General features: G+C 39.8%; 2 protein-coding genes across 2 annotated transcripts; both read left to right on the top strand.

Annotated features, from left to right (window-relative positions):
• Nucleotides 1-396: 396 nt before the first annotated feature.
• On the top strand, nucleotides 397-8427 carry LOC140954061 (ciliary microtubule-associated protein 2-like). The gene is made up of 12 exons (XM_073403464.1): nucleotides 397-554; nucleotides 955-1042; nucleotides 2810-2894; nucleotides 3328-3413; nucleotides 3801-3923; nucleotides 5337-5474; nucleotides 6092-6235; nucleotides 6672-6732; nucleotides 6840-6946; nucleotides 7394-7522; nucleotides 7650-7774; nucleotides 8012-8427. The coding sequence occupies exons 1-12, from the start codon at nucleotides 505-507 to the stop codon at nucleotides 8070-8072; spliced, it is 1197 nt and encodes a 398-aa protein (XP_073259565.1). The 5' UTR covers nucleotides 397-504; the 3' UTR covers nucleotides 8073-8427.
• A 1746-nt stretch (nucleotides 8428-10173) lies between these two features.
• Nucleotides 10174-13291, top strand: LOC140921372 (uncharacterized). Its single transcript, XM_073371373.1, has 2 exons — nucleotides 10174-11141; nucleotides 12437-13291. The coding sequence occupies exons 1-2, from the start codon at nucleotides 11066-11068 to the stop codon at nucleotides 12745-12747; spliced, it is 387 nt and encodes a 128-aa protein (XP_073227474.1). The 5' UTR covers nucleotides 10174-11065; the 3' UTR covers nucleotides 12748-13291.
• The last annotated feature ends 321 nt before the right edge of the window (nucleotides 13292-13612 follow it).

Here is a 13612-nt window from a genome sequence, read left to right as displayed (position 1 = left end):
TCTCAATCGCGCGCATGAGCTTTTAGAGCGGAATCTGGGCGCAACTCGGCAGTGAATCAGTAAACTGACAAGACGTATCGCAATTTAAGGTCACAGTGGGCAGAGATTGAGTGAAGCACTCGGCTGTTACACTTTCCGAAAATTGATGTCAAATAACATACACTCAGTTGACTCCCGATAACTTGAACCCTCCTCGCGCGCCCCTCGCGTTTCCATCGAGCCCAAAACCTCCTTTTCCTTTCCTTTCAAACGCCTGCCACGCATCTTAAACTTGGGCCAAACTCGGGCCCGGGTTGATCAGGGGTTTGGTGACAGGGACCCGAGTGGGTCGGCCCGGTCGGCTCGAGTACGGGAAAAGCGGGTAACCAGGCCTCTGCAACTTGGTTGCTAGGCAATACACTTCTTCACCCCGCCGTTCGAGTTATAAAGCTAAGTTAAACGCAGTGTGTCATTTTAAGGCCTTTATTTTAGTGACATGAAACCAAGAGGACGTAGCGAGTGAAAATGACACAAAAGAAATTTTCAGGGGCGCCTTTTGGAGTCCAAACTGTGAGGTAAGCATCGTGCCCTGTGGGACAGTCATCATGGGCTGGGCAGAGTTGTCTGTCGAGATAAACTTAGAAAAGTACCGGTATGTTTGCTGATTTTTGCAGTACTTGGTGCTCATTCCTAATTGGGTTAGCCTGCGCGCAGACGAAACTAAACTCTGGAGTTAACCAGAGATTAGTTTCATCTGCGCGCAGGCTATAATTGGGTGCACATGAAAATATTTAGGGAGGTTTTCAGTACTTCGGTTTTGTGAGCTTCTAGTATACGGTTTACGTTTTTCATCATCTTTAGGAATGTTTCCAAACAATAAGAGAATCCAATTCTTTCGCGCGACAGTTCTAGTAGTAGTATTTAAGCCTTATAAGTAAGTGATTTTTCTTTTAAGAAATCAAATGACTTTCTCAGGTTTGATGTTGCTGGTATTCATCCAAAAAGCAAAACCCCAGGAACAATAACTCAGGTTGCTTATGACAGGAAATGCATGTCCGAAGTGGTAAGTCAATCGATAGAAGACTGAAGAATTACCCTGAAAAAATTTCGCCTGTTTCAGGTGTTCAGATAGTAGAGCGCGCTGATCAGTGTGGAGCGAGTTAAATTGTACACTGGGAAACCGGGGGGGGGGGAGGCGAGAGCGAGGGAACGCCTGTAAACATTCTTAACAAAGGGTGGATTCCAGTATACCCTCTAATCATAACTATAACAAAATTCTCAAATCTGATTGGTTCTCAACTGCCCTCATTTCAGCCTTAATAGGACAGTTTAATAGGGCAGTATGCGTCATACCTAAGTAATTGGACAGTACGCGCCATCACGCGCGCGCTTAAATGGTTTTTTTTTTCATTGCTAGCAAAAAAATCTTGGAATTTCTTGTGTTTTGATTTGAAAAGAGCCCTATATATCACAAATTTTGTTAAAGTTATGATTAATTGGTAACAGAACTTCGTGTCGTCCAATTCGGTCTGTAATCATACTCGTGATTAAACAAATCAGACTCCCGCTACGTGGTCGTCTGATTTTGTCAATCACTTGTATGATTACAGACCGAATTGGACTCCACTCAGTCCTGTTACCATTACTTATCGGTCGATTATAACACCTTCTGTTAACACTCAAGCACTAATGACATTGAAGGTCACGTTTCACACGAGCTTATGGGTCGTGTCCACCTTGTCAACACTTTGTGTCACAATTCAGTCAAACTGTAGTTCATGTCACTATAACTGTAGTTACAGGGTCGGCGTCGTCGTCAATTAAGGACAGAAAGAGCTCTGTAAGGCAATGTTTACAGGAGTTCCCTCCTTCCCCCTTTCCCCATCTAGACTCCCCTTGTTTTCTTTCTTAGTGAATTTTTCTCCTGTGCTCTACTATCTGAACACCTGGAACACTGGCTAGAAAAATTTAAGAGGTGGTGGCTTATGGGGGCGAAATTTTATACCACATGTAAGGCCCAAACACAAAAAATTACACGTTACTCAAGGGAAAACCAAAAACTAAGAATTTAACGGCAACAAAAATTAAATCTTCATGAAATTGCTTCTTGAGGCCCAGTTTAGACGTCAAACTTTTCATGAGCCAAACCAAATTTGAATTATTAAAAAGGAAGACCTAAATTATTTAGACCAGCTGAATTGATTCAGACGCCGATTTTAATTGCATCTGAACTAATTTCAAAAGGCGGAAAATTCTTATTTTGGTCAAACTGTTTACAAAATGTGTTATAATAATTTATTTATTAGGTTTGGTACATGAAAAGTTCAGTGTCTGAATCGAAGTTGCTCTAATGGTGAAATTCCTGTCCGAACTGGGCAAAAGGAACGGCTAAGCCGTTCCAAATTGAAAGAGGCGTTCTTAATTGATTCAGGCACCAAACTTTTCATGTACTTAAATTCGATCCATTAGCTAGGTGCGGCTCATGAAAAGTTTGGCGTCTGAATTAAACTGGGCCTAAAAATATAAGGGATAGTTCACTGTCAACTTCTCATCCACAACTGGGCAGTTACACACTTAGGTACACTATCTAAGGATCACAGCAGGAACACAAGGCTAAAAACAGGCGAAAGTTAAACCTTAAATACCCTCAGAGGCCATACCCTATATCAGGCAGCAGATACCTATCTAGCCCACACATGGGAGTACCCTCTGGGAACATTCCTGATTACTTTCTGACCCCCGCGTAATATTTGGAGAGTTCAGCATTGAATTTTAAGTATTTGTACTTGATTTTGTGAGCTTTTTTTTTGTATCAATTTTTTAATTTAAGAATCGTCGTCTTGGACCTGGCTCTTACAACATTGATGCGGGTGGATTTAATCCAAAAGCTGTGTTAGAGAGATCAGCTGGTCCAGGTGAGAAAAATCTGTATAAAGTATTTAACTCCCTTGTTCAGGTAGAAGTGCTGCATTAAGTGTGAGGTATTGTTTATATGGGTTACTTAACGCATGTTCCTCTCAGAGACTCAGAGGACCATTTGTTCTAATACACCTTCAGTGCATGCACATGCACATAAAATTATTATCTGTTGACATGTTAGATTAGACTGCAAGCAGTCCGTTTTCAGTCAGTTGAGTCAAAGGCTTGGCAGAACCCAAAAGTCAGTGAAATGGCCTCAGCCGGCCTTTTTTCTTTGTTTGCTTCACTTGATTTCCCTGCTTGCATGGCAATCCTGAGGGACTGCTCACAGTCTAATGTTAAACAGGAGGGAAAAAATTGATCACGGATACCAGTAATTTAAAAGTGGTTTAAACAATATAATCTCATAGCTGTACCTACTCTTTTTAGGATGGGAAAGGGCTTTTGAAACAGCTCGCTTAGCAAAGATACCTCATCTGCTGTATAAAGAGCAGTGGGAGAAAAAACAACTTCAGGTAAAGTAAATTTAATACTTGCTTAAGCCTGAAAACACAAGCCGCTGGATCATGTCACCACCTACAGTCAATAAACAAAAAAAAACTCCCTGCATTTTCATTTCCTCAGGTTGTACTTTCTTGAAAAGAAAAATGAACTTGTACTCCTGGGACACATCCATTCTCACAAGAAATTTTAAATCCATCAAAGCGTCTAGTTGCATGTTCAATGAACGTGACTTTTTGTATGCACATATTTTTTGTAACTGCATGTAACCCAAGGCTGAGTTATGTCAAAGGAAAATGTATCAGGGAAGAGTGTATATTTACTGAAAGTAAATGTATATATAAAATTACTACCATAATTATACACACTTAGTATTAAATTGTTTTCTCTTTTTACAACAGAAACAACTGTTGGGTCCTGGAACATACAACATCACTGACTTTATTGATCACATGTCCAGAAAGCCTGGCAGCAAACGAGGAGTGTGTGAAACAAGAGAAGCAAGATTTGATACCACAAAATTGGTTGGTTAGCTTTAATTTTCAAGGATTCAGCAGGATTCAAGCCATTGCATTTAAGTGCCCACAGCCATGCAGCAAGTACAACTAACAGAGCTGTGGAAACCCCATGCATGTATATGGGAGCAGACTAACTTGAGGCTCTGCCAGGGTAAATTCCAACAAGCAACATGACCCAATAAGTGGCACCAGAGCATAAAATGAAATCGCAAGAGACAACCTCCCTCGGCCAAATTGAGACAGGAATGGAAAAGCTGAGAATAAGCAACAAAGAATATATGGTGGTTTGGCTAATTTATCACCAGTCTGTATGCTAAAAAGAAGTAATTTTCCCCAATTTTCTTTGCACTCTGTAGAGAATGTCTGTTAGACCCTCCTGTGAATTGTGTTAATTGTGAATAGGTGTTCGATATGCAAAATGTTAACTGAGAAACTGCAGAACTGTAATGGTTTCTTTACAAGGCATTGCTATCCCCCTTTTCTAAAATTCTGACAAAGACAAAGAACATTTTGTTCAATTTCCAACAGCAACGTGAAGCATTTATAAACACCAACGTGAGATGTTTCAAAATTCAGACATAAAAAACAACATCGAACCCCCCCCCCCCCCCCCTCGGCAGGGCCTCTAACATGTTGAGTTCATGCATCTGTGCCTGTAAAGTAGTGAAACAATTAGAATGAAGGTGAAACAGAACTGCACGAATAGAGTGTCAGGCATGATGATGCAAATTTTACATCATCTTCATTCTATGTTTCACTTCTATAAACCTAGGGTTAAGGTCGATGCACTGGCCTGTTTCAAATCAGTATGGGTTTTCATAGCCCTTGTTGGAGCAGCTGCAGCACTAGTAATTAAGATTATGATTGTGGTACACGTACATAGTAGTAATATTTTTTTACTGGTTATTTATGTCTGATATAGTTGTGCCTTAATAATTTAATGTGGATCTGGCACAAAATCTCAATGCTTTATTATTGAGAATCACTTCACACTGTTATGAGAAAGAGTCGAATAAGTGATTTCCCTTTTGAGCCTTCAGTAGTCATAAATAATGTACAATAACCACAAGACAAGAATTTTTCTTAAGCCATTATAGTGCTTTGTTTTGTTTTGTATGTTTTTCAATAAGTCTTTGTGACACCATCAAGAACAAAATCTCAGACCAAATTGAGACTGCTAATGTGTCTTCCCATCAATAAAGCAAAAGTTTTGCCTATGCTTAATTATCTTGTGTTAATTAATCTTGTTAGAAATGAAACCAGTTTACTCCTACAGTTCTAACTACCATGGACCCATTATTTTGGGCATGTCTTAATAATTGCTACATGTAGCTATAAAAGATCACTTTTGACTTTTGCTACTTTCTTTCATATGAAACATTTACAGCTGAAATGATATAATGATTACTATTATAACAGAGTCAAGTGCCAGGACCAGGGACCTATGGAGAGGGTGGTATACCGAGTGCTTTGGTTGAAGAAAAGGAAGGAAAATCAGTTAGTAATGTTGGGATGCTTGATTCTGGAAAGTCTTACAAAAGACAACTTCCTGAAGTGGTAAGTACATTTTAAATGCTGTGATAAAAGTTATTCTCCTTTATAATCCAGTTTCAATAGTTGGCAAGTAGATATGAGGAAAATTATGTTACTGGAGGAGTCTGTGTGGCAGCGATGCAGGGCTGTCAACTCTCCCTGATAATCCGGAAGAATCCAGATTTTGAACTGTTTCTCCCGGTCTCCATATTAGAGTCTGAAATCTCCTGGATAATCGCCGAAGTATGCCATATTTCTTGTAGATTTGACTGTCTGACAATGAAATTTCAAATATTTTGCGTTGTTTGAGCTATCGTACTATTAGCTATCGTAATATAAGCAATAATGTGATTGGTGGGAAGTAAACCTAAGGTCAAATGTTACAATTCCAACAACATATTTTTTTGCACGTTTTTTTCCACAAATGACGTCACACACCGTGCATTATGACGTCATCTATCATCCCTTCCCCATCAATTCTCAATATTTGAAGACGTGGGTGGTTGACAGCCCATGTGATGTACAACACAGAAAAGTCTTCCAATGGATTCAAGGAAATAATTATGCATCTGTGAGTGCAGGATGGTTATGAATAATGGGAAATTTTAAAACTCTAATTCAATATTTCCTGGTAATTTTAGGGAAGTCATTTATGTCCTGGACAGTATGAGATGAAGAGTTTTACAGATGAGATGGAAGCAAGAGTGGTCAGCAAGAGAGGTCCTTATGATCTTTTTACTGGTGAAAGAAACAAGCCAATCTCTGTAGGCTACTTTGCTTTACCGGTGAGAACAAAGGATTAAAGAAGAAATTTAAAACATCCGGTCAACCCCAAGCTAGTGCCACTCAACTTCTTGACGAAGTAAAAACTGCACTAGTCATGCAAGTCTTTGATAGTCACAGCTACATGTAGTATCTCATACACTTCTTTAAATTGAAACAAGATAGTACATGTATATAATTTTTCGCTTGGTGTGATGAGATTAAGGCTTGGCACCAGTTGAATATTTCCTACACAAAGGTATCATTTTCATTTGTCCTTTTTTGCGTGTTTTTTGGGCCTTCCACAGTTGTCAATCTTTTATTTATCATCTATTTTATTGTCCTCTTCATGTATGTGCCCGTTTGTTCTTGTCATCATCATCATTTTCTTTCTTGTTATTTTTTTGCTCCATGTGCTGTGGGGTTTCTAATTGGACTGTAATTTGTTTTTATCAACAGGCAAAGCAGAACCTTGGCCCTGGTGAATACGATTTGAAGTCTTTTCTACACGAACTAAATGGTAGTTATTTAAAACTGTTTTCATCATGGAATTTTTCTTTTTCGTATATTTTGATCTTTTACACTGTTATTATCACGTTTATTTTCTTTCTTTCTCTGTTTTGTCAGACAAGCACAAAAACCACCATGGAGCATTCCTCAAAGTGGAACGTTTCCCGGCTTATCCTACCAACAGGGTTTACTGTTCCACGTTGAGTCAATATCCCAGGGATCCGGTAAGTCTGCTGTCTGACCAGGTCATCCCCGGCCAAATACAAGGTTAACTGGGAATTAGAGTGAACTGACCTGCTTCTAAGAGTTGGAAATTGGGAGAAAGGAGGAAATAGTATCTGTAAGCTATAAGACGAGTCTAAATAACATCTTTGTGGGTAAGTTACAGAGAAACGAAGCATGCTCAACTTTTTTCTCTCAATAAGTTTTTTTTAATCAAACATAGCGGTGTGCGTGCGACCCATCTCTGATTCCCAGGCTCTCTCTCCTTTGGCAAGTTGGTGATGATGTTTTGATGATGTCACCCCCACCCCTGCAAAAAATTAGCGTGAAACGTGTCCCGAGATCCCTTCAATCAATCAAACAACAACGGGTGTCCCATGCAATGGTCTTAACCAGTCTGGGTCTTAACCTTGATACTTGTTTATAGACTAAGAGTTTTTCTTTAACAGAGTGACCCAGGACCTGGGAACTACTCGCCCCAGGACCTCACAAAGCCCGAAGCATCTAAGAGACCACCATTTGGTTCGTCTGCTGAACGATTCGATCGTCATGCTAGGCGGTTTTTCCTCGGAAGTACGGTGAGTGTATTCAATCACATGCAATCCAAGTTCACTTCCCTTCTGACTTGATACCCCACCTTCATTGGAACGTTTACTTTACCATTTCATTGTTTTATGTCTCTAATAAAGTTTTTTTTTATGATAGAATCCTGTTGGTCCAGGTCGCTACAATATTGATCGGTACGGAGAAGCACAACACGCAAATGGACACTGCAGCTCCTTCAATTCAAAAACGAAAAGATACGATCTTATACGTGACAAGTATTTAACGTAAGTAGTGGTCACCTGAGAAGTCAGTTGTCCGTTTAATAGCTCTTTCTTTATTTGCCCCCCTTCTAACCACCCTTACCCCACCCGTACAAAGATTGTAACAGGATGTCGGCGAGAACAGTGCTCACTAGACAGGCCCAGAGTTTCCAGACATTAATGCTGGATGGTTGAAATAATACCGGCACGTTCATCAAGCTAGATCCTTTATAGTAATCATGTCATTTATTTCTCTTTCAGAGAAAGAATAAAGCCTCGAGAGAGGGACAAAGTTTTTATGGTATCCGTCGACGCAAAATGAAAAAAAAAAATCTGCTCATTAATTTTACTCTTACACCAATTCTGAAGAAGCTGCCTCTATTGCACTGTTCTGTGAGCCCGCAAGCACCTTTTGATTAATACCTGCATGGCTTCAAAGAATCCAATTCTGGAACCCCGACCTCTTTAGTTTCGTAAATTGGAAAAAAAAAATACCTATGTTCTTCACATGGTAATTTTCTTTGTTTTTCAATTGAAGAGCTAAATATGTGAATCGATATTTGTACATTATTTTTATAGAATTTGGAATTATTTTTGTCGCAATGCACCTTATATAAATATATCGCGAGAGAAGTGGTCATCATTTGTCGGGAATAAAAGATATTTTCTTGTGTTAAGGCGTTTCTTTTTGTTACTATTTAAGGAATGTTTTAATTCATTGAGGTGACAGAGGGAGACAGCAAATTCTATTGAAACGAACGGACTAAAGAAATATCCTAACAAGTATACAGACAGCTTTAACAGGTCATACAACCCAGAAACTCCGTAAATTTATTTCTCATCAGGTAGTATATTTGAATAAGCGGAACTACTTGTCTTCAGCACCTCAGTGTTCTCTTTTTACAAACGTCGTATTGCGCTTGGTTATCCTGTGGTGTTGAGGCAAACCGCTCTTTGGTATCATTTTGAGAATGCAAGGAGTCTACAGTGTTGCGCTTCCGGATTTAATTTTCGTGGCCCTCTTCCTTCTTAAATTCGCTTCAGCCTCCCAATTACAAACCTCGCCCGCCGACTTTCGATCGCTGATGAATTTTATTGGTCCGTAATGTATGTTCGAAAAAACTGAAACCTTTTGTTGGTAGGAAAGTAACAAGCTATTTGAAAAGCGAAAGGTAATTAGAAACGAGTTATGAATGGGGAGTTATGTATATTTCAAAAATTCCCCATCAATTTCCCTACTCTTTTTCCGACCTTTACTTTTGATGTTGTATTTAAAAAAAAAAAGCCTGTCAAAAGAGTTTTATTGTAGGGTCGCTTTTATTTCCTATTCTACCTCAAATGAGAGAAAGTTGAGCTTTGTGTTTCAAGTTTTAGTCGATCCAATACCGGCCTTGTTTACTTTACCCAACTAAGCACGAATATAAACAGTGGCACCCAACGACAATTTTCAGAAAATATCTGTTCAGAAGACGATTTGATATCTAGAATTTTCGGAACATTTTTTGTAAAATTTCTTGCTTGCCTGCCTCTCCTAGGATTTTCGAACGTCTAAAAAATGGTATAATTGCCTATGTTTAACGGATTTTTACCCTAAAAAAGGTCACCTAGAATTTTTGGGAGCCTTTTTTCTGGCTGGAATTTTCGAACAGGTAAGTTTTGATCCCTATAATTTTCGGATCACTAGACTTTCAGCTAGGAAATCCGAACAGATGAAAAATTTTTAGGAGATAAAAATATGCCTATATCTACCGTTTAAATACTAAAATACGTTTAACAATGCTATATATGTTTAAGTGGTTTTGAACTATATTCTCGTTGGGTGCCCCTGATATAAACTGAGTCGGGGAAAATTGATCCTTCTCAAGGGTCATTCAAGCACTTCTAAGAAACAATGTTTTAATAGTACAAAACGTCTTTGTTCTCAGAAAAATGCGTTTCATAATACATCACGTCCTCTATTATATGAAGTAGGGAAATTCAGTTTAAGCAAAACAGTAGCTAGGTGGGTGAAATTCTCGAAAAGCCAAATGATAAGCCCATACAAAAAAAATCAAGAGCGGTTGAATTTGAAACACTGTTTCGTGGCATATGTAAATATCCCAGATGGGGGTTTCCCAGAAAGGAGGGAACGTTTTCAAAACAAGACCCCATCTTATTTTGACCGCTCGTTCTTTTATTAGCTTAAGCGTCGGGTCAAAGTTTTCACTTTTGACCAATAACAAGGAGCGGAAGTGGTAATCAGAGATCTGGGAAAATACCGAATGACGGATAACTATTTATTTCAGCTAAGACACTCAAAGAAGCAGTCCATGCGTTTTACAGGAACAGAAAGGACTTGTATGCTGCGTATTTTACAAAGAGACAGTTTCGGCATATTACATACAGTCTGCAGTGGCTTGATTCAATACACGAGAGGTTCTCATTAGGAAGGTATTATAGATTGAATTCTAATCAGTGTCTAATGGCATGAAATTTCCTTTCTTTTATTCAAATCGAAATTTATACGGCCTTTATGAATCGGACATAAACGATAATATTGGCTTTCGAGTGTACTTTGATTTTACTCAGATATAGCAAGTAACGAGTCGGCTTTACGACTCTTGGTCGAAACTATGCAGCTAAATAAACTATTGGTGAAACGTTTCGTACGTTCTGCCCTGAATTACTTTACTTTCGTTTAATAGAAAGTGAAAGAACATCAGAGCCTGGGTTAGCTGAGGGGTGTAGTCCCCTCATGGTTTCCTACTGAGAACGCGGTATCGTATTTCGATGGCAGGAAGATTTCATAGTATCAGTGACGATCTTCTAGAATAGTGTATCGACATTCTTTTAAGTATGTTTTGGAGTATTTTAATATGCTTGGGAAAGAAACAGCACTGCGGACAACTGATTTGTATTCATACAAAGTGGCTTGACAACAGCCGTGACGATCTATGACGGCCGGAGCGAGTGAACTAGTAAATGCTGTTTATATATACATTACCTTGATCAGTGAATGATCTCGTTTAGATTGTTGCAGCGCGCTTTGCTTCTGTAGCTAACTCCGACTCAGTAGGTCTTCGATTTGACCGTTTCCGACCCTTCTGTGAGATCGTGAAGCTTCTTTGAGTTGCAATTTGCTGTGTCATCAGTGCTTTCTTATTGCAGCGAGTCTTAGCTGCAGCAGGTCCATGCCAGAAACTCGCGAGAAAAAAGACATCTCAAGACTTATTCACTGGGAGATGTACATAAAAAGTGTTTCTTCTTTATATTTTGTATTTGTATTTTAACCCCAGTCAAGCTACAAATATCTTGCCATGTGAGAGTACGAAACTAATGGCCATGGATTTGGACACACTACTAGCGGAAATAAACAGAAGCAGAGAAGGAATCGCAGATGGAGACCAAATTGGTAAGTCGGCCATCGACTTAAGTGCTCAGTTCCGACTCTAAGCAGGCCTCTCTCCCGCATAAACAGTAATTCATAATACGTATCATAGGACAAAAAATGCCGGAACTGCTTTATTTTAGGCCGGCAAATGAAACTTTTCTGATCTCTAAGGCCTAGGCTTCACGTGTTAGGAACGTAATTCTTTTGAGCAAACTCTATTGTTCTCGTTCATTAGCATTGGGTTTCTTCGACGCGTTTTGTCCCTAGCCAAAGCCCGGAAATTTTCTCTCCAGTTTCAAACATTTCCACGTCCACGCGTATCCATATTCAAAACGAATTTGCCCTTCCACACGTATCCGATTCACTCCAGGACTCCTCTGGGGATATTGGCAACAGAGCATGCGTCATAAAACGCGCGAATTTTGCTCTGCCTTTCACGGTAAAGAACTGGGCTCGTTCTTGTTTGGTCACGGGATGAAAAAATATCCGGACTAGCGTCCACACGATTCCAGATTCATAGCGTATTCAAAATTTCTACTCTGGAGAGCAGATTCAAAAAGTTGCGGATTCTTGCACGGGGTTCACTCTGTGGACGGGAGCAAAAGTTGCGGATTCAAAAATGTCCGGATATGTGTGGACGGGGCCTAAGTAAATTGGTGAAAACACAAGATGTATTAAGAAGCAACCCTAAATTGTAAATACAAGACATTTCACGTCAGTAGAGGACTTTCAAATACTATAACACTGCTACAGCATTACTTCTTTCTGACATTCGATATACTGATATATATTCGTGTTCGTCTTCACTGTTTTGGCATTTGTACGTGAAGGCAACAACGAAAATCCTTTAGAAAATTGTGCTGTTGGTAACTTGCATGAAGTGAGATCAGATTTCAGTGGTTTTTCAGTGCCTTAGCATGGGGAGGGGCCGGGGGGCCTGGGCCCCCCAATAATCTTGACAGGCACGTTTAATTTGGTCAGCGGCCACGCTCTTCACGCTGCTCTTCAGTTCAATGTGTTCATTTCGGTTCAATAAAGGGTGAAAATTATTCACTTATGGCTCCAACAAAGAAAAATCAAGCGGGCATATTGAACAAAGTACATTTCTTAAATGGGTGAGACCTAGAAATTAATGCTCTCGGAAGGCTGAAAATGCTATTTCAGAGACCCTATCTTTCAAAATCTTCAGGGGAGCATGTCCCCGGACCCTCCTAGCAGCTCGTGCCTTCGGCGCTCCTGATTGCCCCCCTTCCCCAATAAATCTAACCTTGCTACAGCACCGTTTTTGTATTAGTAAAAGAAGGATACATTTGTAGATACAGACTGCTTGTTGAAGGAAGGACTGGTGACAGCGGAAGACATCAAGTCCATCATAACCGACTTAGCTTCAGATCCCAAACAAGTGAGAGAATTTCTGGCGTTATTGGGCATAGAGGATGATCAGATAGAGCAGAATGTCGGGCAGGACTTTGATGAAACTGATGGTGCCGCATTGAGCAGCTCTATTTTTGAGAAGCTGCCACACAAAGAACTGCCTTATAAAGGCCTTGCTGCTGTTCTTGATAATAGTCCTTTGAAGCGACAAGATCTGGTGGTTAAACACTGCCTTATAGACCAGGGTAAGTGAATTGGCGAGAAAACGCCCCCTCCGCCGGAAATTTAATAAGTATCGGCACTTCCAACATTTCCAAAATTCAATTGGAGCCGGGGAATGAGAGACCAAGAGCCACTCTGTGAATGTGCAGGCCTACATCAAAATCATTCATCTCGTTGTTTGTTTTTTTGTTTTGTTTTCCTTAATTTTTACTGCTGCCTAGTTGCTATTGTTCAAGGACCTTTTCCTTTACACAAGAACTGTTAAAATGAGAAGTGATTCCTCGAAGAAGGGCAGTGTTCATGCTTTAGTTTTTTTCTCAAACACACAAATAAAAACTTTCAACACTGAGAAAAACTTATTTATCCGGTGCCAAGCAAAAAATAGTTTTAGTTATGTCCGGCCGAGAAAAGGAAGTAGTAAGCAATGTAACAGAAAAATGATTGCAAAATCCCCCTTCATTGTTACTATTGTTTAAATAAAAACTGCTCTGACAATGTTCTGGTTGTAGATATTATTCCCAAGAGCATCTTAGCAAGGGGTAAAACAGCATTGGCGGCTTATCGAAGAGCCTTAAAAAAAGGAAAAACTTACGATAAACGCGTTAAAGTCCTTTTAATCGGCCAAGACCGCGCAGGAAAAACTAGCCTCGCAAGAGCTCTGAGAGGTGAAGCATTTGATGAGGACGAGCCAAGCACAAATGGTGTGAAAATGGACGAGCCGCTGAAAAATGCAACTGAAGAAGAGCCTTGGGGATATTCTCGAAGAAAATCGAGTGCATTTGAAGACAAGTGCGTGAGGATAATGCACCAAGACTTGTTAGAAGAAGTGCAGAATTCCACTGGAAACTCAGCTGCTCCACCCGTGATAACGAATCAGCTCAATGGTAAGGGTAAAG

The sequence above is a fragment of the Porites lutea genome, chromosome 12 (genome assembly GCF_958299795.1).
Source record: "Porites lutea chromosome 12, jaPorLute2.1, whole genome shotgun sequence".
Taxonomy (NCBI): domain Eukaryota; kingdom Metazoa; phylum Cnidaria; class Anthozoa; order Scleractinia; family Poritidae; genus Porites; species Porites lutea.
The sequence above is the reverse complement of the archived record's forward strand: the minus strand, read 5'-3'. Positions and strand labels throughout refer to the sequence as shown.